Below are 21778 nucleotides of genomic sequence, written 5' to 3' on the forward strand. Positions count from 1 at the left end.
AGGAGCCGCCATCTCGAGGCAGCAATAAACTCACGTGCAGCCCGAGAGGCAAATACCCCACAAAAGGGTTAGAGCTGCTTAGAGGGTGGGGAGCGGGGACCCAGCCTGGTTTGTTGTTCTGCAGTCCAGGTTTGGTTTGTCTTAAAACAGCGTGTCCTAACGTGGTCATTTAGCTTCTGGTTCTTTTCGTGGCAAAGGCGATATATTACCACTAATAACGGAGGCTCAAGCGGCAGTTTAAACAGCAAAGTTACTCCCACGGAGCTATATAATACCAGGTCGACATGGATAGGAATTGCAGCCTGAAGGGGCTGACCTCAAAAGCCACCCACCCTTGCATCCTTTTGCTTTGCAATGGGGAATATTGCAAGCACCACCCAACACTGTGGGACCGACTTCTGTGTAAAGCAGAGGCTCAGCTGTCCAGCTGCGGCTTCGTTGCTAGAGCCACCCACCTTGCGCGCGCATGGTCCCACGTTCAATTCCCGGCATCTCCCAGGAGGCCTTTTTTTTTTTTTTTTTTTAAAGCACTCCTGCCTGAAATCCTGGATGGGTGGGCCAAGAGCCTGACTTGACTTAAGGCAGCATCTTAAGCCTTAAGCCCACCGTAGACCTGCCCTGTTTATAGAGCTCCCCCAGGTAGAAAGCGATATGTAAAATGTTGCCAAGACGACGAGTAAGCACCTTGGAGCCGTTTAATCTCTCCACTTAGGCTGTGCAGCTGCCTCTGCCCACGTCTACTTGCCCCCATGGAAGCCAACGGGGGGCTGACTGCCCTGCGAAGAACGACGCCTAGGGGCTGGGGCTGGGACACGCACGAGAGCGGTGCGTTTTCCTGTCAGGCAGCGAGCGGGGCAGCCCCGCGACGGCAGTGTGGAAGGACCCGTCCCTTTGGCGGCACGGAGAGTGGTGGGAGTGCCCAGAGCGTTGTCCCTGCAGCCCGTCCGACTCGCAGCTTCTCCTCGGCGGCGTCGCCATGTCCGTCAGCGAGATGTTCATCGCTTTGCAAGGGGTGCTCACGGCCGACCAGGATATCCGCGAGGTGAGAGAGGGTCGCGCCGGGGCGAGGACCACGGACGCTTCGCCAGAGCTCGGAAGGGGGATCCCTGCCTTCCCTTTCGCTGCTCCTCGGATCACGGGGATTAGAGCCCTGGTTTTCCTACCTTCCAAACCGAGGGAGCCAACCTTTTAACAACTGCATGCCTGAAACATGGGACCCATTTCTATCACGTAAACCCAAAACCGCCCTATGTGCCTCTGTTGTGGCTCCTGTGACATTTACATAACGGCCCAGGAGAGGGAAATTTAGTTGTTGCTGCTTGTTACGCTAAGTGTGAGAGAAATTGCATAGGCTGAAATCTTCTGCCCTGCACCACCACCGTTAAAGATCTTATTCTCCTTTGCGCCTATTCTTTGTCAAAGCTGAACAAAGAAACAACAACAACAACCAGTGATGGTTGCAAGCACTGCCACCCATCTTGGGTCAAGGTGTGATCCTCTATGGGGTACTGACCCATCACAAGTAGCAATATGATGAACAGAATCATAGTAACAACCTAATTGCCTCATAGATAACCATTAGTTAGCTAAGTAGTGCAGACCCCGTTTTTCAAAAGCCAAGCTATGGACCCACTACTTTAAAAAAGTTTGATATCCCTATGGTAGTTTTTGTTACATGAATGGTGCCACAGATCTCCCGGGTGGATTACTGGGACTCCCTGGGGTCCATGGGCCCCCAATTAGGAACCAGAGGTCTAGAAATTTACTAGAGAGAAAGACGGGCAAAATTGAACAGCAGCTTTGTGCTAACACATTGCATGTTTTTCTGTACCATCATATTCTGAGTATTTTATTGTTGTTTACAGGAGATCAGGAAAGTTGTTCAAACTCTGGAGCAAACAGCCCGGGAAATTCTTACAGTGCTACAAGGAGTCCACCAGGGGTCTGGATTTCAGGACAGTAGGTCATGCTTTGTTTGCCTATTGAGAAAAAAAAGTCACAAACATGTTTACATGCATAAAGGATGGTTACAGAAGATGAGGATAAAAGATGCTACTCAGTAACGTAAAAGTGAAATGGTTATGTGTTTTGTGAAAAACATTTTTCTACTTCAGTTTCTTTGTGAATTGGAAATGCAGGAAAGTGAATCATGTACAATAGATTATAACACTAAATTTGACTGTTTCATTATTGGGCACTTAACTAGTCAACAAAGACTTATTCAGCTGTGAAATCTTAAAACAAGTCTGGTTTCTATATCCTATCAGACAGGGCAGGGCAGCTTGTGGGTTCTACTCTGCTTGAGCAGAGCCTGGTACAAAAGACATACTATTAGAATGAAAGAATTCAGAACCTGGAAATTTTTTAAGGGCCAGAACTGAGCAAAGCACACAGTCTTTCCACACAATAATCCACTCCCTCCCCATTTCAGCAGTACAATTTAGTGGGTCATTTTGTTGTTGCAAGTGTTAAACACATCTGAGTAAGAAATCCTTGCTGATCTGCTTCAGATCACCCAGAGAATTACTATTCAGTCACAGTTTACCTTCTGTTCACTCCAGGTGTGGGGAGCCTAAACAAGTAGAAGCAGGCTTCCTGCTTCAAACTGCCACCCTCCAATTCATGGGGATTAGGGGTGGGTAGTGCTAGCACATTTGCTTCCACACCTCTACTCATCTGCCAGCTTACCCAGTTGCAGGAGTGAATCTCCCAGTAGAGCAGAGTGGCTGCAATAACATTCCCACAGCAGAGTCATTGCCATTTACTTTGAGGGTAGGAAGGGGTAGGTGGTGTGAAGGTCAGGGCTGTACAGACGAGCTAGCTAGCAGGAGCCCTGGATTGCCTCTTCCAGTGCATCCACAGAACCCTAACTCACCCACCCACCTAGTCTTTCCCTGTAAATGACAGTGACTGTTTCCAGGCACCTATTGCTGCAGCTGAACCACTCCTGTCATTATGAACTTATTTCAGTGGGACTAAACCATGACTAACTTAGGTTTCAGTCCTGTATCCACTTAGCTAGGAATAAGCCCCATTGAACTTAATGGAACTTAGTTTTGATGCATAGGATTGTGGTGTCCTATGGATGGATCCAGTGAATCAAACTTAATAGAAAATTAATAAATATATAAATGCTGTTGGGGTTGTTGTTCATTATTATAGTGCATACATTTGTGTTTTTATGTTGTAAACAACCCAGTGTTCTTCAGAGGGAGGTACAGATAGCAAATAAATAAGAAACCTGTTTCTTTTAAGTATCACAGTATTGTCTTTGCTCATGGTTCTATGCCTAAAGGGTGTTTTCTTTAAAGAAACTCAAAAACAAATAACTAGCCTTTGTTTTCGAGGTTAAGTGGTGTTTGTTTTTAATTTCAGTACCAAAGAAGTGTCAGAAGGCTCGTGAACACTTTGGTACTGTTAGGACACAGTTGGCCTCTCTGAAAAACAAGTTCCCTGCAGATCAATATTACAGGTTAGTAAATGTCCACTTTCCTCCTGCCTTTTGTGGTCTTTTTTATAATATTTTAATCTTTTTTCCATATAGAAAGTTACATTTGTTACTGAGCAATTTCAAACCAATCATTTTAATATGGGTGGCTATGATTTATTTCCACTGTTGGAGGCAGCATGCTTCAGCATACCAGTTACTAGGAATCACAAGTGGGGAGGATGCTATTGTACCACCACAAGGATAGGATTTAGGACTAGATGGGCATTTTGTCAGATCCAGCAGGAGTCTTCTGTTTAAAGTGCCAGGAATCACTTTCTCTTTCCCCCCCATGCAGATTTAATGAACATTGGAGATTTGTGTTACAACGTTTGGTGTTCTTAGCAGCATTTGTTGTCTACTTGGAGACAGAAACCTTAGTGACTCGGGAAGCTGCTACAGAAATACTTGGAAGTAAGGAAATGTTTTTCCACTTAAACGCAATGACATTTGGCTTTAGCAAGGCTCCCTGTCTAAGAAATTCAGTAAAATGTTAACCTAAATTGGCATGTCAGAAAGCTTTTACATGTCACTTAGCCTTCCTTCTAAAACCTTTTGACATAGTTTGACAGTGAAATAAAGACTAGACCTCTGCTTCAGCTCTGCCAAGGTTCCCTTTTTAACTGAAAAAATTAGTAATTGTTAGTAAAAAAAGGAGTCCATATATGCACTGCTCGAGAGCTATGAGTTAGCAGAGTTGCAGGCTCCCTGGAAAGGTAGAAAGTCCACAGTGAAAGACAGGGGAATGTGGGAAGATTAGGTATACACATTAATTATATGAAGCTTCTATACATTCTTATTTACTTTGAAGAAGCCACACTTGTATTCAGTGAGGCTTACTAAATGTTTAGGATTGCAGCTCTACTCCAGCAGTGTGGACTCTAAATGGCAGCTACTCATGAGGATCTTGGGCAGAGGTTTTCCCCATGAGCCCTGCTACCTGAAAATCCTTTTAACTAGAGATGCTAGGGACTGAACCTGGGGCCTTCTGCATGTAAATAATGTGGTCAGCCACTGAGCTTTGGTGCTTGGGATTTGGGGCTCAGATATGTAACCCTACAATCCTTTCTAGAGTCTGAGATTAACATCCGAGGTACTTCTCTGTGTGCACCCACCGAGAGATGTCGGAGTGTGGCAATGAGGGAATGGGCCTTTTCAGTGGTAACCTCAGTTATAGGATACTCTCCCCAGGGAAACTCACCTGACACTGGCTTTGTCCTCTTTCAGCCAATAGGTGAAGACATTTTTATTCTTCCAGGCATTTGGACAGCAGCACTGATATTGGAACTTTTGGTGGCTACCAGGGTATACATCCTGTGTGAAGGGCGTGGATGCTTTGTGCTGTTTCAGATTACTTTTTCTTTGGATGAACACTTTTAGTATTTTATATTTGAATTGATCAGTGTAATTAACTAACCATTAACCTAAAAGGAAGGCCTAACTTGAATTGGCACTCCTTTCATTTTGCAGTCTTCTAGCCCAGATGATTTGTATTAGCAGAGTTGAATCCAAATCCATTCATTCTTTTTGCAGTTGAATCTGAAAGAGAGAAAGGCTTTCACCTGGACATTGAGGATTACCTCTCTGGGGTGTTGACTCTGGCTAGTGAGCTGGTAAGTAAAGAGTATTGAGAAGTTTTAGAACTAATGCAGCATGACTTACCTAGTTGGACTGAAAGTAATATCCAGGGCCTTGTGTGGACAAAACTAGAGGTTACATACCATGGCTCTTTCTTTAATGAAGTTGCTAGTTGCTCTTTTTCTGCAAAGGGAGGCTTATGGTTGCATATTACTCTACTAATAGTAAAAGTTCACAAGATTGAGGCTTCTTCATCAAATATGCTCTAAAAGCCAGTATAATTTATCCTCTGGAAGGAAGACAAAGTGCTGAATACCCTGTTCAGATGTTAATACTGTTGTGGGACTCCAGTAAGGCCTACCTAGCCCGATTTGGTCTCTGCACCTCTGCTTATCTTGCACCATTCTGCTTTCTTCCATAGGCTAGGTTGGCAGTGAACAGTGTCACAGCTGGAGACTACGCCCGTCCCCTCCGCATCTCTGCTTTTATCAACGAGTTGGATTCCGGATTCCGCCTTCTCAACCTGAAGAATGACTCCCTGAGGAAGCGCTACGATGGCCTCAAGTACGATGTCAAGAAGATAGAGGAGGTGGTTTATGACCTGTCAATCAGAGGACTCAACAAGGACTCAATTGCTAATGCTGGTGGGGAGAAATAGAGGGGGGCTTGTTGAACTGAAGCAATCATTACCTCAGTCTTGCTGCCAATGAAGGAGAAGCTTTAACCTGAGCTCTCCAGCAGTAGTTTAGAGGAACCACAAAGCTGCATACCACTGTTGTTTTTTCCTAAAGGAATGTTTAGTATGTCCAAGCAGAAGCACTCATTCCCCACCCCCCAAGCCCCTCTAGCAGGCGCTGCTTGGAGTCCTAAGTCACACTGGTGTAAGCAAACTGTCATCTCTGAATTACAGCTGTTGCTATCCCATTATCCCTGCAGAACCAAGCATGGGGATTATTTTCCCCCTGCGTCACAGCCTTTGTTCAAGCCTCATCCTTTTTGGATCTCCACGTCATTTACATGTAGCACAGTTTATGCACACTGCTGCCCTGGGCTCCTTTGTAATAAATAAAAGTTCAGTACTTGGCTGCAGCTGATGTGTAAACAGCTTGTCAAAAAGCATTCATTTTCTGCTCATCTGTGTAAACCAGATAGATTGCTGCATAAAATCAAGAGTTCAGAACTAGGATGATCAGTTCAGTAGAAATATTGTTGGGAATATATGTTTTCAAATAGTCACCATTATATAGTACACATATATTTGTATCCTTAAACATGCTGATTTTTACATTTGGGAAGAGACGTGAAATAGTCATTGAAGCTGAACAGTTGCTTGTGGGCATGTTCCAAGTATATATATATAAGTTTTAAAAAGCAAATCCTGGAACATGTTTTAGGTGATTTTTTTGTGGGGGGAGGAGCACAGATTTCAAGGAGGTAAGTAGTTACGTAACAGGGCAAAGGTGTTTGTGTTCCTTTGAATTCTAAGTGACCTGTTTCACATTTCCTTCATTTTGTATCGTATCTTTTTTATATAACATTCTTGGTCCATCATGCAGCAAAGAATGTGTTTGGCCTTAACAAAAAACGGTGACACTTACCTTGATCCTAAATACATGTACATGGAGGCGAGTTGCTTTGTGCATAGGAGCACAGCTTTTGTATGTAGGGTGCAGGTGCAAATCACTCTTCTTTCACCTCCACTGTATTAGTATTTAACATCCATCTTCTGAATCTCATTTATATGTGCAAAATTTGTTTCTGCAATATACTGTGTTGTTTTGTCTGAGCATTTTTCATATTGTGTGCTGTATAGGATCTGTTTTCCCCCTGCCCTAAAGTTTTTCCTTTGACAAATATCACCTCCAAAAGATAAGAAAAATATTTGTACTTTACAATATTAGTGGCTGTAAGTATCTTTTGTTTGTAAATCTTTGCCTTTTTCTGGTTACTTTTTGGGATGGGTGGGGGAAAGTTCATTGAAAAGCAAATTCTTCCTTTGTTAATGTGGGTAAATAAAAGACACTGTTCTTTAATACTGTGTGTCTATGATTTTGTTATGTTTCTTACAAGCTTGCACCCTGTAATTCACAATAACTTGTTAAGTGTACAGGTATCATATTTTCTTCATTTTAACGAAAACCCCTTCTTTCAAGACACTGCAATTCTACAGCGCCCATTTTGGGAGGAAGGCTATGATAAAGGGTTCACAACTGGTGCAGAAAATCTTGCTAAATGATATTCTTACAGGTTTTTTCCTGTCGGCTATAGAATAGAAAAGTGCTGCCACATATTTTGTTCTCTAATATTCTACAGAGTTCTTTTTTATTATTATTCTCATGTGTCACTAGGATAGGAGTGATCTGGTATGGAAAACAAAAAGAGAAGTTAATTAAAGTGCAAGGAAACATAATTATTAAAACATTTTATGTTAATCTACAATAATGTAACGGATTCCTTTTTAATTAAAATTTTGAAATACACTAGATTACATCATTTAAATAATCACAAACTAGAAGAGGTAATTGAGCCTTGTTAACAGAAGCGTATTTCAGAACGATTTCTGATGTTAAGACATTCCTTGGATTTCTACAATGGGTTTTTAACCATTTACAAACAAATCCAGTGATCCGTAAAGGGAGAGAGTATTGCTTATCCACAGGATTATACAGGTATTCTGGAATGTTTGTGAGTGAACTCTGAATATATTTCGGCTTCCTTTTCCATTTACGTGTTACATGCATTCAGTGCAAAGTAAAACTCGGTAAACTGGTTCCTACATGGGCATGAGGGTAGAAGTAGAAAACTGATAAGCTAACAAAAGATGGATGAATTAAATGTTTCCTGGGAGAGCAAGCTGAAATGAGGCTAATTATACTGTCTAAACATTCTCCTTTATTGTGTTAATACTGCTCTAAATTTGACTGGATGTTGCCTAATGCTGTTATAATATATGCACAATGAAACCAGTCTATCATATATGGTCAAAATTCCTTTTTCCCAGCACAATCATGCAGTGTCAGACATCTCACACTCCTATCTGATCCCCACATTATTAACAATATTAGCTCAATATTTTCTCTCTAGAGACCTGCTCCTCATGATCTGGTGCCAATAACCCCTAATTACCATAGAGGAAGACATCCCAAGTAGGCCACAAATCTGAAGGGCCCGCCCTGCCCCCCTTGAGCAAGTCTTCACAGGGTAAAGCCTATTTGCCCTCAGACAGACAACACACATTTTGTTGTCTTCACTGTTATACCTATTTACAAAATGTGCAAAAGATTCCCATTACCCAGAATCTAGATCTCACTCCTCTTACCACTTAAGAGCCTCCTCTGATTTCTCCTCAGGCCAAGTTGTGCTGAAGTGATTATTTTGGCTAGCCAGAATAACTCCTTATGTTCCTACAGCTCATTCTCAACTTTCACTCCACACTTAACAGGCAGTCTTCAAACTAACAACACTCTACCTTTTCGCTACCAGCTCAGTCAGTTACACTAAGCAGAGGGTCGGCCACCAACCTCCTCTCAAGATGACAGCCTCTTTTTGACAGTTCTTGTTCAATGGGGCCCTCACTTTATCACCTCATCAGGCAATGCCCCTAAAATTGGGGAATGTGGCCTCCAGAAGGGTTTGTGGGGCACCTACAAGAGAGGGGGCAGCATTTTGTAAGTCTTATTGATAAGTAGGTCTATAAAGAGGCTCAAGATTTCCCACAATCTGAGTGTCTACCTCGTGGATTTGCTGACAGGGAAGGGTGGAATGGTCAGTCACAGACTGCTGTGGGTTACCTGAAGCTAGAGACCATGGGCTGTGGAGCAGCTGAGAAGAGGAGTAGCGGAGGTAAGGGAGCAACTGTGTGTGTAGGAACCACTCAGTTGGGAGCAAAGCAGACATAAAGGTTGTAGGAGCCAGGTAGCTACACCTAATGAGGTTTCTAAGTTGGGTTGTATGGAAGATCTAACAAGCTTAAAAACGGGGCACATTTTTTCCTTCAATTTGAGAAACACTCATTTAAGTGGTACTCGTCACAAATGAATTCTCAGTAGAAAATGACATCGTTACGGATAGCTCCAATGCTAACTGGCCAGGTGAAGTTCATCCTTGGTGCAATTTTTGTTGAAAAGGAGATCTTCAACCCAAAGCAGGTTGTGAGGAAATTTCTGAGCTTACTTAGCCAAGTCATTTCACAGTCAGCAATCCTTTCATGACCTATTGTGCGATGCGCTTATCATGATGTTGGGCAAGGCGTTGCGCCGCTTCTTCCAGGAGCCCAGCTCCCGAGAGTACCTCCGTATCTGCCTGAACCAGTGGTGAGTTCGTGCCTTGTCTCCATCTCGGAACACAAAAGACTCCCGCCTGATCTCAAGGAGTTCAAACGTGTCGTCGCAGTCGGGATCCACAGAGACCACACAGTTGCTGAGTCTCAAGGGCTCCCTGAGCAAGCTGAACTTCCCATTGTTTTTGTCCCTAATCAGTACCAGTACTGCATCTTTCACAGGTCCTGGCTCTCCGGGTTCAAAGCTAGACTCAGAGGCGCGTCTGATGTTGACCATGAGGAGCACTTGCATGTTCTGGAATTTTAAGGTCTTGCTGCCCTTTTTGACCCACTGTCCATCAGGAGGCTGGGCCAACTGCAAGGGCCCTTCCATCACAAAGCGGGTTTCTTCCCGCAGCCAGCCCACAGTCTTGATAGCGGTTTCCCTCATTTCAATGTTAATGACCTCCCTGTTCTTCTTGCTGTCCTGGCGGAAGGAACGCAAAGTCCACGAGTTTCCTTCCTGCTTGGTCTTCATGTTTATGTGCTCCAGGTGGGACTCAATGCGGCTTTTGGCCTCCCTCAGGCTGCTGTGATCTGGGTGGTACTCAGTGGTGGCTTTGATGATGCGGCTCAGCAGAAGTGGGTACTTGGTGACTCTCTGCAGTGGAGCCATGAGGAAGGACCGCAGATTCATGCGGCGAAGAGCTGTGTTGTCGTTCTGGGAAACATTGAGGAAAATCCTGCAGGGAGGTAAAAAAAAAACGTATTTTGTAAACAGGTACAGGAAAACAGAAAAGCTTACACCGAGGGTCTTGTTCTTACATACACATGAGGCCTTGTTATCTTTAATTGATTAACATTTACAAAGTAATTATGACTTAAGATCCCATATATATACTGCTTTCCTGCAAAACCATTTACTTGATTTGCTAGACTCAGGAACGTTTTTTATTTTTTCCCTGTTCTCAGGCTTTGTTTAATGCATCACTAAGGTAAGGTTCAATAGACTTGCTGTTGATATCTTAGCTGTTAAATATTACTCAATTTATGCAAATGTAGACACAGGACAGTATCTAGCATATTAGTTGCAATAGTGCAGGGAATGTTTTCACCCTCTCCTTGTCCTATGTGTCCTCTGTGCACCCCCTAAATCTGTTCTGGGGGTTCCCCCAGCCCTCTAAAACGGATTTGGGGAGGAGGTTGGAGGTGCAGGGAGCACTCAGACACTGTACTGGGAATGTCACAGGTGGATGGGCACGGCCTTTCTATCGTTCTGATAAAGCCCCAGTTGGTGATGTGCCTTTATTGGTAAACTCCTCAGCTCTAGTTGATGCCATGTATCCTGGTGTAAGTGCCTGGTCATTGAAGAACCCCCTCTGCCCAAAGCATACTTGCTTCAAAGTATGGGCTCATAGACAAACTTTTGCATATCTGAATTAATATGTACAGATGCAAATTCAGAATTTTAATATTACAGACAATAAACCCATCGGACACCCCAAATATGTTCAATTATATTGCACCCCACTCCAGATCTGTCCCCTCTTCAATTAATTTACTCTCGTTTTCCCAACAGATCCTTCTCCAAATCCATTTAATCCCCTTACAATTGCCCCCATTCATTATTATCTCTAGGTACGATCATTTCAAATTCATTTATTTCCACAAATTTATATCTTACTAACCCAGATCACACACCCCTCTGACACACACCCAGTTAATCTCTTGAATACATTACCTACCCAGAAACGCTCAATACATTTAGGAAAAGATACGGGGTCTGTGCCCCAAGGCATATACTCCCTACCAGGCCTGTGCAAGGGGGCGGGGACAGCTGGGTACACTTGCCCTGGGCCTTGGAGGGCTAGGGTGACTGGGGGGCTCCACCAGGGGCCTGCAGGACTTACGGTGTCATGTCAAGAACAAGACTTCCATGCTGGGCTTCATACAAGCTCTGAATGGTCCTGCTACCAACCCAAGATTAAGAGGTCTCCTCACCTGAGTAACTCCTTCTCTTTTTCCAGTGCATTGAGCATGTTCACTGAAGATGACTGCTGGAGGCAGTACGTCTGGAAGGCAGGCAGCATATTGACAAATTCCAGGAATATCTCACCGATGCACACAGTCATGAGGTCATCATCGCCCTGCGGACACACAACACACAAGGCAATACATCACCCAGAGACGTGGAGGTACTAGAGGCCATTAAAAGCCACCGGCCTAATATTCAGTTGTGGCGAATGTGCTGGAGTGGAGCTGGTGACATTGGTGTCTCCGCAGTTTACGGAGCTGAGGTGGGGCAGGGCAGCAGCAAAGGCAAGGCTGTGTGGACATACCAGCAGGAGGAACAGATTGGTGTCCACACAGCCCTGACCGCATCACCGCCCTGCCCCGTCCCAGCCCTATCCAGGTAATATGCAGCCCAGACCTACCACCTTGACTGCAACTGCTAATATAATTGAAAGCTGATCTTGGACTACACGTTAGCAACACACCTCATGATAGCTGTTTCAACAGTGAGTTTCTTTTGGCCATGAACTACAGCTTGAATGCATTCTGAATAATTAAGCTCTTTCCGCACTGAAAACAAGGAAAAGTGCTACACGTTTTTTCCTTGAACTGCAATCTATTCTCCAAACAGTGGCCCAAGCCCAGTCACTAGGAATCACAAGAGGGGGAAATGCTGTTATACTCAGCTTCTGTTTGTGAGCTTCCCATAGGCATCTCATTGGCCACTGTGAGGACAAGATGGTAGGTGAGATGGGCCTTTGGCCTGATCTAGTGGGATCTTCTTATGGTTTTCTACTGACTCTGGTAGAACATTAAAAGTGTATGCAAACACAATGCAAAAGTGATTAATCTCAGCTTGACAACCATGTTGTTATTCCCTTCCATGTCTTTTAATGATTTACTCTACTGATGTATATTTTTAGAATCTGTTACATTTTGATTCCTAATTAAAAAAAGATAAAAGTATTTCACAAAAGACTATTGCAAGACCATTCCCCTTTTTTGCCAGCATGAGGTGCTGTAGCACAGAGGTTCAATTATGACAGAGAGTACTACACTATTGCTGAAACAAAAACAAACATTCATAATTAAGGAAACATGCCACCCAACTTAAATGGTTTGCTGAAATCCATCAGCAGACAGCATCCTTGCAAGTTAAACTGGATTTCAGTTGAATTCCATGGATTAAATCTTCACTTTTGAGGTTTTGAAACTGGAGACTGTACCACTCTATTCCCCCCCAAAATTTCAACCCCATATATGTCAAAATAGAATGCTCAACATCTGAACCCTTTAAACTTACTGCATTAAAATCTGAAGAAGTGTGCATGCACACGAAAGCTCATACCTAGAACTAACTTAGTTGGTCTTTAAGGTGCTACTGGAAGGAATTTTTTTATTTTGTTTTGACTATGGCAGACCAACACGGCTACCCATCTGTAACTGCATTAAAATGTGCATGCACACAGATTCCCACAAAGTATTGCAATGCAAATTTTGCATATATGATTTTGAGTTCTAAATTAATTTTTAAAATTGTGACTGGCAGAGCTGGAAATGGCTCACAGGATCTCTTTTACGCCTTTGGTCTTATCCCCCAGCTCCTCTATTATCCTTGATTTCCCTCCTTGGCTCCCCAGCATCTTAAAAAGTTCAACTACATCTCTGACGCAGTGGATAGCATTATCACATTTCCCCATTTTGGATGATTATATCTTGGCTTTAAAAGACACAAACCTTTTGCCCGCTTGCACCACCAGCATGCAGTCCCTGGAAGGTCAGCTATGAGGAAATACAACACTTGAACTGAAAAAGGTTCCTTGACCCTCGTCCAAACTGGCTGGGAGTGACCCCCAAGGGTTTCACACAAGACCCTTTTCCAACCCTACCTGGGAGATGCCAGAGATCAAACCTTGAACCTTTGTATATAAAACATGACCTCTGACACCAAGAAGAATCCCTGTCCTGCCTACTTGTCCATATACCCAGTACTGTCTTCTCTGATGGCCCTCTAAGGCAGAGGGTCTTCACTGCACCTGCTACATGATCCTTCCCCTTCCCTCCCTTTTAAAAATGGCTAAGTCAGAGACTGAACCTGGAACTTTCTGCATGAAAAGCATGTGTTCTCCTGCTGAGCTCTGGCCCTTCCCCAAGGCGATTATCCGGCCTTCAAAATAATACTCTCTCCTGCATTTGACTTGCAAAGTTCAGCAACAGGGCGCAGAGCCGTGTGCCGTACACAGGGTGCTAGTCTGTAATAATGAACCATCAAGAACTGCTGTTCCAGCAAATTATAAGTAACCTTGAGTACGTTCAAGAAAGAGAGCCAGTTTGGAGCGTGGCTCAAATAACACTTAAAGGATTTAACTAGCCTTGCGTCTGTTCTTGGCCACCGGCAATTGTTGGCAGGCAAGGCTGCTTTTAATTGCTCTCCTGTGGGCAAGATGGGGTTCTTTGAATGCTGCTGTAAAAATTAATTTCATGGTAAAAGGGTGTTTTGTTTCTTTCAGAGCCCTTAATAAAGCACAGGGCATAATATAAATACACAGCGGCGTGTAAAAGCCATTCTCTTTGCTGAGGTGCTAGCGCAACCGTCTGCCTGCCGGCATTGTTTTCCTTCAGCCAATGGAAATGCGGCAATATTTGGAACTGATGGTAGGCTTCGCTGCGCAGCAAATTGAAAGTGCTAAAGGGGCAATTCCACATGTCATAAAGCTAGCCCCAGACTGGTCTGTTCAGGAGCACATGGGGCCTTCCCCAGCCTGGTGCCTGCCAGATGTTTTGGACTACAACTCCCACCCCTTACCATTGGACATGCTGGCTGGGGCTGATGGGAGCTGTAGTCTAACAACACCTAGAGGGCACCAGGCTGGGGGAGGTTGGCATAGGGATTCATGCATTGCAGGGGGCTTTCTTAGGTGATTCTATGATTCTACAAGGCACAAAGGATTTTTGAGTTGCTTATTCACCAAGTGGTCTTGAATTGACGTATCTTGTTGACAATCACAAAGAAACACAGGCGACCTATGGTAGACTGGGGGCATCCAATCAGAGCTAGAGGCAGATGTTTACTCACACAATTGAAATGACAAAAAATAAATAAAAAGTTGGTACCCTTTGGAACAAGAGCACAGGGAAGCTGCCTTATACCAAGCCAGATCAACTAGCTCAATACTGTCTTCTTTGACTGGTAGCATCTCTCCCAGCCCTACCTGGAGATGGTGGGGATGGAACCTGGGACCTCCTACACGCAATGCAGGTGCTCTTACACTCAGCAATGGCCCCTTCCCTCTTTCAGCAGCTAAAATGAGTCAGACAGAGGCATACCCATTCTCAATTCCCTTACCTGCTCATTAGGCATTGTGCCTTTCTAATGAGTGGCACAACCTTTGAGTGCCATAGTAACAAAGCTGCAGTGGGAAAAGTAGCTCATTATAACTGCACAGGGAAACGGAGAAGAAATCTGAGACCACACACTACCTGCTCAAAGGCCTGCTCAATCTCTTCCTGAAGGTACTCCAGGAAGTTTTCGTTGAGGTCAATGAGCTCCTGTATGTTGCCGAAAACCACCAGCAGCTGGTCCTGTGTTAGCAGGCCAGCAGCTTGCATGGGGAGGTAGAACTCTTCCTTGATGATGCGCAGGTCCTCCCCGTAGCTGGTTTCAGTGTTGACAAACTCCAGCACCGACTCCTTCCGCTCCGTCCGGCACTTCAGGCACTTCTCGCAGAGGACGGCCCGCCTCTTGTTCTGGTTCTGGACATCCGTCTCCAGCGGGAAGTGTCTCCCCCCACAGTCGGTGCAAGGCTGGTGGGCCTCCCACGCCTGCAGAGATGCCAGCGTCTCCGACGCCTTGCTCCTCCACTTCCTACTCAGCACTTGGCTGATGCCGCTGTCCGCCCGCTCCATCTCAGCCGGCCTCATCCTTGGCACCCCTCCACTGCTGGCATCGGCACTGTCCCTCTCGTCACTCCCGCCCACAATGCCGCTGTCGGCGCTGAGACTGCTGACGTTGCTCCAGCGGTGTTTGGAACGAAAGGAGCCGCCCAGAATGCCGTGGTTCTCATCAACGTTGCTGCTGTAGTTGAGGTTGGCTTTCGTCAGCACTGGGCCTGAGCGGGGAGGAAAATAAAATAAATCTATTTGTAGAACCTTCCCATTGTTTTGTTCCTCAGCCCTGTTCATCCAACAGTAAAAAACTTGTCCTGTTTTGTTTTGTTTTTCCCCTTGTGACCAGGAAGGATTCTGCAAAGTACCTGAATACAGAGACAGGGAGAATCTAGTTCTTAATGATATGTTGCTACATTCTGGCATTTTCATACATACATAAAGATTTTCTTTTTCTTCATGCTAAGAAAAGCTTGACCTGATCGCTAAGCATGCTCTTAAAGGTACAGTAGCAGGTCATTAAAAAAAAAAAATAGACAGAAACCCTCCTTGTATTGTACTGGTTAAATTGTCCATCTAGCCTAATGTTACCTCAAAGCCTTGGTCAAGGTTTCCTTAGCCTTGCCTGCTGAGATCCTTTAAATAGACCTAGACAACTTTTGACCCACCAATATATCCCACTGGCTACATTGCTTGCTGGGTGCTTCTATATATTTGCAGCCCCCCAAAAGTAGAGGTTTATCAAACTCCTGGTGGGCCACAATGCACAACTGTGTTTAGTCTCGTGGGCCACAAGCTAGCAGGTCTACTTGACAGTATGCAAAGAACATATTCCGCTTCTGAGCTACATTTCTCTCTTTAATTCAACAGCTAGGGAAGGACGCTCTCATTTGGAATTTGGCTCAGGTGTGTTGGAAGAAACAAGCCTGTCCTAATGAACTATGCAAACAACAAGTGGAAGCCACATATTGATGGCTCCATCTGCTCAGTATACTTGCAGAACAATTGTTCCAGGTTCTACTCACCTTTTGCTATATCATGCATGAAGTCAAAGAAAGCACTAGATTGAAGCTTAGCTCATGACACTGCCTTACCTTTGCATACCCCCTTTCCTGCATTTGCCAGGAGCCAGTTTGGTCCTGTATGGGCCCAGTCCAGGCTATTGGCTGTTGCTATGAATTGTACAGACAGAGAGTACACTGGAGGAGGAGCTGCTACTGTATTCCCTCTCCTCTGGAGGGACCCTGGAATAAGAGGCTACAGCCGGCTGCAAACATAATCCACGGCTGTTGAGTGTGAGATGTTTGGAGGCTATCTCTCTGAATGATGACTGCTAACCTAATGTCAAAACACACCCGGAACTATGAGTGACATGGACACACCCTGCAAATCACACACAAAGCAAGAGGCAAGGGGAGCCTACTGGAGTCTCTCTCTTGCCGGCGCTTCTGGGCATGCTGCCGTGCTGCTGCAGCGATCTTCAGCTCCAGTTGTTTCCTCTTCACAGCATCTGTTGGCATCGGATCACTGAAATGAGGCCGCAGCCGACACTCCCGTTGAGCTTTGGTGCAGTCCGAAGTTTCGTAGGAGATGTCAGAACTTGATCGGCGGCAGTTGGGGCTGGAGCTCTGGAAGGAAAGCAAGGGGTGGTTGTGGGGAGAGGTTTCTACTAAACAATATATGAGATACTTAAATAAGGTAAAGGTAAAGGGACCCCTGACCATTAGGTCCAGTCGTGACCGACTCTGGGGTTGCGGTGCTCGTCTTGCTTTATTGGCCGAGGGAGCTGGTGTACAGCTTCCCGGTCATGTGGCCAGCATGACTAAGCCGCTTCTGGTGAATCAGAGCAGTGCATGGAAACACCGTTTACCTTCCCACCGGAGCGGTACCTATTTATCTACTTGCACTTTGACGTGCTTTCAAACTGCTAGGTTGGCAGGAGCAGGGAGCAAGCAACAAGAGCTCACCCCGTCGTGGGGATTCGAACTGCCAACCTTCTGAACGGCAAGTCCTAGGCTCTGTGGTTTAACCCCCAGTGCCACCTGCATCCCTTGAAGATACTTAAATATACATGGCCAAATCTGACACCCAGCACCCACTGTCAACTTTTCCCTTTTCTTGCGAGGAATCCTATTCGGAATAAGGGCATTTCCCTTTAAAAAAAGGAAACGTTGACAGCTATGAGAATAATGTGTGGACAGTCCAGCGTCAATCCAACATGATCGCACTATTACTGCATGAATGACACACTATGGAATACACCTCCAAAATGCACCAGTCTGGAGGGGCCCTTAGTCACATGTAACTTTAGCTGGATTTGCACGGTAGTGTTGATGTGCCTTAGGTATCTTCATTCAATAGCTTGTTCCTCGCAGCCACCCAGAAGCAGGAAGGGTGAGATGGGGTGCGGGAAAACAGGAAAGAGAGAGAGGGGAGAGAGGTAGAAGAAGGGAGGGAGGAGAGCCAGAAGAGTATTAGTGACAGGGGTGCAAAATAGCTGAGAGCTGTCATAGCAAGTAAAGTTACAGCTCCCTGACCCAACACTTCTGAGACCCCTTTCTGCTTCAGGCCACGCAACTCACGGTGGGTTGTTGCGAGTCCTCCACAAAAGTGAGGTCATCCTTCTTAAGTTCACAGAATCCTTTGGAGGGGGGCTCAGGGGTAGCTTCGCCACTGCAGCTGTGAAAAAAGGGACACCACCCCAATTAATGTCCTGCACAAACAGCAGTCCAGAGCCAACTCCAAGGGTTGGGAGGAAAATGCATCTTTAAAGCTACAGTGTATTATTCTACAGGTTTTCTACCTTGTGAAGTCAAAAGCACCACATATCGTCTTTCTCTTACATATACCATTCCATAAATGTACTTCTAATGATGCAGTGGATAATAGGGTTGTGTGTGTGGTTTTTTTAATGAAACATGTTTGTAAATTTAAAGGGTTGCCCCCCCTTAATATTTCTGTATAAAAGCAGCATCTAAAGTGCATGAAATCTTTAAGCTTCTCGTCCCTGTTAGTTGTTTTATTTGCACTAAGATAGGAGACAACTTTCTGTTCTGTCATCAAAAAGAAAGTGCTCCCCTAAATTATCAGATACCATGAATAATTTCTCATTCATAAATGATGAGGAAACTGTATATCCAAGCCCCAAGGGACAGAAGAGAGAGGACAAAACCTAGTCACACCCACATATACAGGATTAGCGGTGGCAGAAACAGAGATAACATTTAGCATTTACGTAGCTCACTTGAAGTGTTCACTACACTCGGCACACAATTATGAATGGGTGAAGGGGTTTAAGATTTCCAGGTGTCACTCACACACAAAAATTAATGCTTTGCTTATTTGATATATTGCATTTGGGGATCTTGTGAATCATCAGGAGACTGCAGTATCCTTCCTTCTGCCTGTGTTAAAGAACTGTATACCATTCTAGATAGTTGCCCTCTAGGCAACCCTTCATACAAAAACACAAAATACATCTTTTAAAATAAATATTCCCTGTGTGGCCCATCACACATTTTCTCACAAATATACAGTGAATCTTTGGTTACTATGCTGCTTCATATAGCATTTTTAAAATAAAAAAATTACATCATCTAACAAAACAACAACAGAGTAACTATACCAACTCTGGATAGTGACGTTGGATAATATCTATATACATATTATTCCTGTGGCTTGGCTCACTTTCATGAATCGCTTGGTATTATCTGATATGAAGACAGCTCAGGGGTGTGTGACTTGTTCACTCCTGCTTTCAGCTTGTGGCACATTGTTCTGAATTGATCTGTAAGGAGCTGGTGCATGGATAATCCTGCCTTGTGGGGAAGAAAAGGGAGGTTGGAGTCCATGCCAGTTCAGTGTTCTCCAACTCTATGGCTCTGCCTAACTGGGATGACAGCGCTTTCTGCCCCACAATATTATACACACTGTGGACGAATTCCCAGCTTAGAATGCAGCTAGCTTGTTCTATTTCTCAACTGAAGCTAGTTTGGAAGGAAAGGCATCAAAATGCAGTAAAAGTATCTCCCCGCTTACGCATGTTCGACTCTCGCGTGGCCATGTATATGCTCGGTGCAGGGAAACAATTAAATAAATAGATTTAAACTTCAAAAAGGCAAGAAAATGGCAAAAGCAGTCCTAAAAGAGCACAAGAACTACAAAAATGGTGTGAAAAGAGCAGAAAAAATGGCTAGCAATCCCAGGAACCTTTGCAACTGCAATCTCATGAGCCTTTGAGTTGAGTTTGAGAAAGGAGGTTTGGAGGGAGCGATTGTGGTGGAGTTTGGCATGTTTTGGGTGGCACTTGGTAGGGAAGGTGTTTACAAGATTTAGATGTGGCTAATATTCTGTGTGCCCTGCTTCCCAAACCAGCTGTGGAAGTACACTGGATGCAGAATAAACAGAACTGTGAACACCACCTCAGTTTTCCAGAGAAAGAGAGAGTACGGTAGGTATTTCAGGCGATATGCAAAATGGCAAATTATATTAAAACTACTGGGAATTTTCCTTTGTAGGAAGTTATTTCTCTTTATATTCAAGAAATCATATACACACAGTTCCATATTTATTGGATACTGGAGTGCTCTTATCTGTACAATAGTTCTCATGATATATATCCTCTCAACTGACTCTTGGCCGACTGTTTTTGCATCTATTCTATCTCTTTCTCCCAGGTGAGAGTAGTTCTTCCATATGGTATTAGAGCAAGGAATTAATGTAATGGAAGATTTCTGGATGGGGGGGAAATGTACATAATGGTACTGCAACTATTTGTGGCTGAGGTGGTTCAATCAGAGATGTGGCTAATTTGAATGAAGCTAGGATGATCAGTATATGAGGTGGGTGTTGTTTTTGTTTCTGCTAGACATGGTAACTGGCTTCAGTTTTTGGAGAAGGGTAGTCCATTTGCCTGCTTCACTGAAAAAAAATTGTTCCCAAGGCTCCACCCTATTTAGTACCTCACTGCTGCAGATCCCAAATGGTCCAACATCATCTTTGATTTTATTATGGAACCATCTTTATCCACCTCTTAAATAACTGAGCAATACTTCAATCTTGAGGCACCCTGTCATCTAGCATTCCTTCATCTACTCTACAAGCTGGGCCTTTCTGTTATGGCTGAATTTTTCCTCTTCTCACTTCCCCCATATCATCCTTGACATTGGCTGCTGTTTTGACCTTGAAAGAAAACAATATTTTGCCCAGCAACTTCATGCACTTTAATATGCTCAAATCCAAATATTTTTATTTTTTATTTTTTTTAACCTTGGGACTTTTATTTCCTTAACTGCTTTCTCTGTCATCGTAAAATTTTTGCCTGTCTTTAATTCCTTATATACCGGATGATCTGATTTCTTGCCCATTCACTGACTTGACTATTAATAATGCCCTAGGTTTTCATCTTTCTCTGTCTTCAGAAGTCAAATTCCTCAGAAAGCCTGGTAAACACAATTCACAATCAAAAGGTAAAACAGGTAATAAATCAGAATCACCTTTCAATCATGCTTTCAACCATTTCTTTTTTGCTCAAGTAAAAAAAATGCTCTACAATTCATGACAGGTTTTAGATTATTCCATGAAGATAAAACACTACAAATTAGAGGCTCAGAATTAAAACATTAAGCTGCTTATAAATGTGTTGAGTAAATTACATTTGGAAGAAAGTTCAGAAATAAAGGGCAGATGTGTTGCATGTAATTCAAACACACGCACAAAATTCCAGCAGAATCTTAAGAAGCCAATGACAAGAATAACCCAGGAAGTCTTCCACTTCACATGAATGAATGCTAACTTAATCTGAAATGATAAAATTGTCATGGATGAAAAGGGTATCAATTGCCAGTAGTTATGAAGGCTATATTACCTCCAGTATGCCTCTCACTACCAGTTGCTAGACAGCATAAGTGCTATTGCAAAAATGTCCTGCTTGTGGGCTTCTGGGTGGCCACTGTGGTAACAGGATGCTGGACCAAATGGACCTTTGGTCTGATCCAGCAGTGCTCTTCTTATGATTTTATGTGCTGAAAGGATGCTGCTCCATGTAAACAATTGACTGTATGCAGCAGCTCACCTTACGGACTGGCCTCACACCAGATCTCCCCATGTTATTCATATTACTGAGGTTTTCTTACAACAAGCACTGGGTCAAATCATGCGGCATGGGGGAAATCCACACGGCAAGACAAGGCACATGAATACCTGGCCCCATGGAGCAACTGCCACAAGGACCCAATTTCAAGCAGCCTCAGCGCCACATGTTGCTGAAGTGAACCTAAGGCTTGCAACCCTGTCATTTCACTGCCAAATCCTGAGAATATGTTGCCTTTCAAATCTAGTGACACCCCTGCCACTGAGCCAGAAACTCCCATCGTCAAAACAAGATCCTCCATGAGATTGCTAAAGCTCTGGAAGAAAATGACAGCTGGGTTTTGAGCAAATAATGGCTCTCAGTTTTACAATTTCAAAGGGAAACTGTTTGGTCTCATAAGCTTTTGACTCAAAGTCATGAGAAGCTTGGCAACTGGTTGAAATGACCATTGTGCTTTTCATAGCAA

The 21778-nt window shown here is 44.0% G+C and overlaps 2 protein-coding genes across 4 annotated transcripts in view; one reads left to right on the forward strand and one right to left on the reverse strand.

Annotated features, from left to right (window-relative positions):
* Positions 1-874: 874 nt before the first annotated feature.
* Positions 875-7098, forward strand: TSN (translin). Its single transcript, XM_081873622.1, has 6 exons — positions 875-1042; positions 1866-1959; positions 3376-3472; positions 3786-3901; positions 5021-5100; positions 5487-7098. The coding sequence occupies exons 1-6, from the start codon at positions 977-979 to the stop codon at positions 5721-5723; spliced, it is 690 nt and encodes a 229-aa protein (XP_081729748.1). The 5' UTR covers positions 875-976; the 3' UTR covers positions 5724-7098.
* Positions 7099-7149: 51 nt separating this feature from the next.
* Positions 7150-21778, reverse strand: part of LOC309346809 (uncharacterized protein) — a 69146-nt gene continuing 54517 nt past the window's right edge. For all 3 annotated transcript variants that reach the window (XM_081871024.1, XM_081871022.1, XM_081871023.1), the window contains exons 4-8: positions 17804-17900; positions 16645-16849; positions 14817-15445; positions 11325-11470; positions 7150-10066 (exon numbers count right to left, since the gene is read on the reverse strand). In XM_081871024.1, coding sequence (XP_081727150.1) covers positions 9271-10066; positions 11325-11470; positions 14817-15445; positions 16645-16849; positions 17804-17900 — 1873 coding nt within the window. In that variant the 3' untranslated portion in view covers positions 7150-9270. The remainder of the gene's footprint in view (positions 10067-11324; positions 11471-14816; positions 15446-16644; positions 16850-17803; positions 17901-21778) is intronic.

This window comes from Podarcis erhardii (genome assembly GCF_964252035.2).
Source record: "Podarcis erhardii genome assembly, chromosome: 1".
NCBI lineage: Eukaryota > Metazoa > Chordata > Lepidosauria > Squamata > Lacertidae > Podarcis > Podarcis erhardii.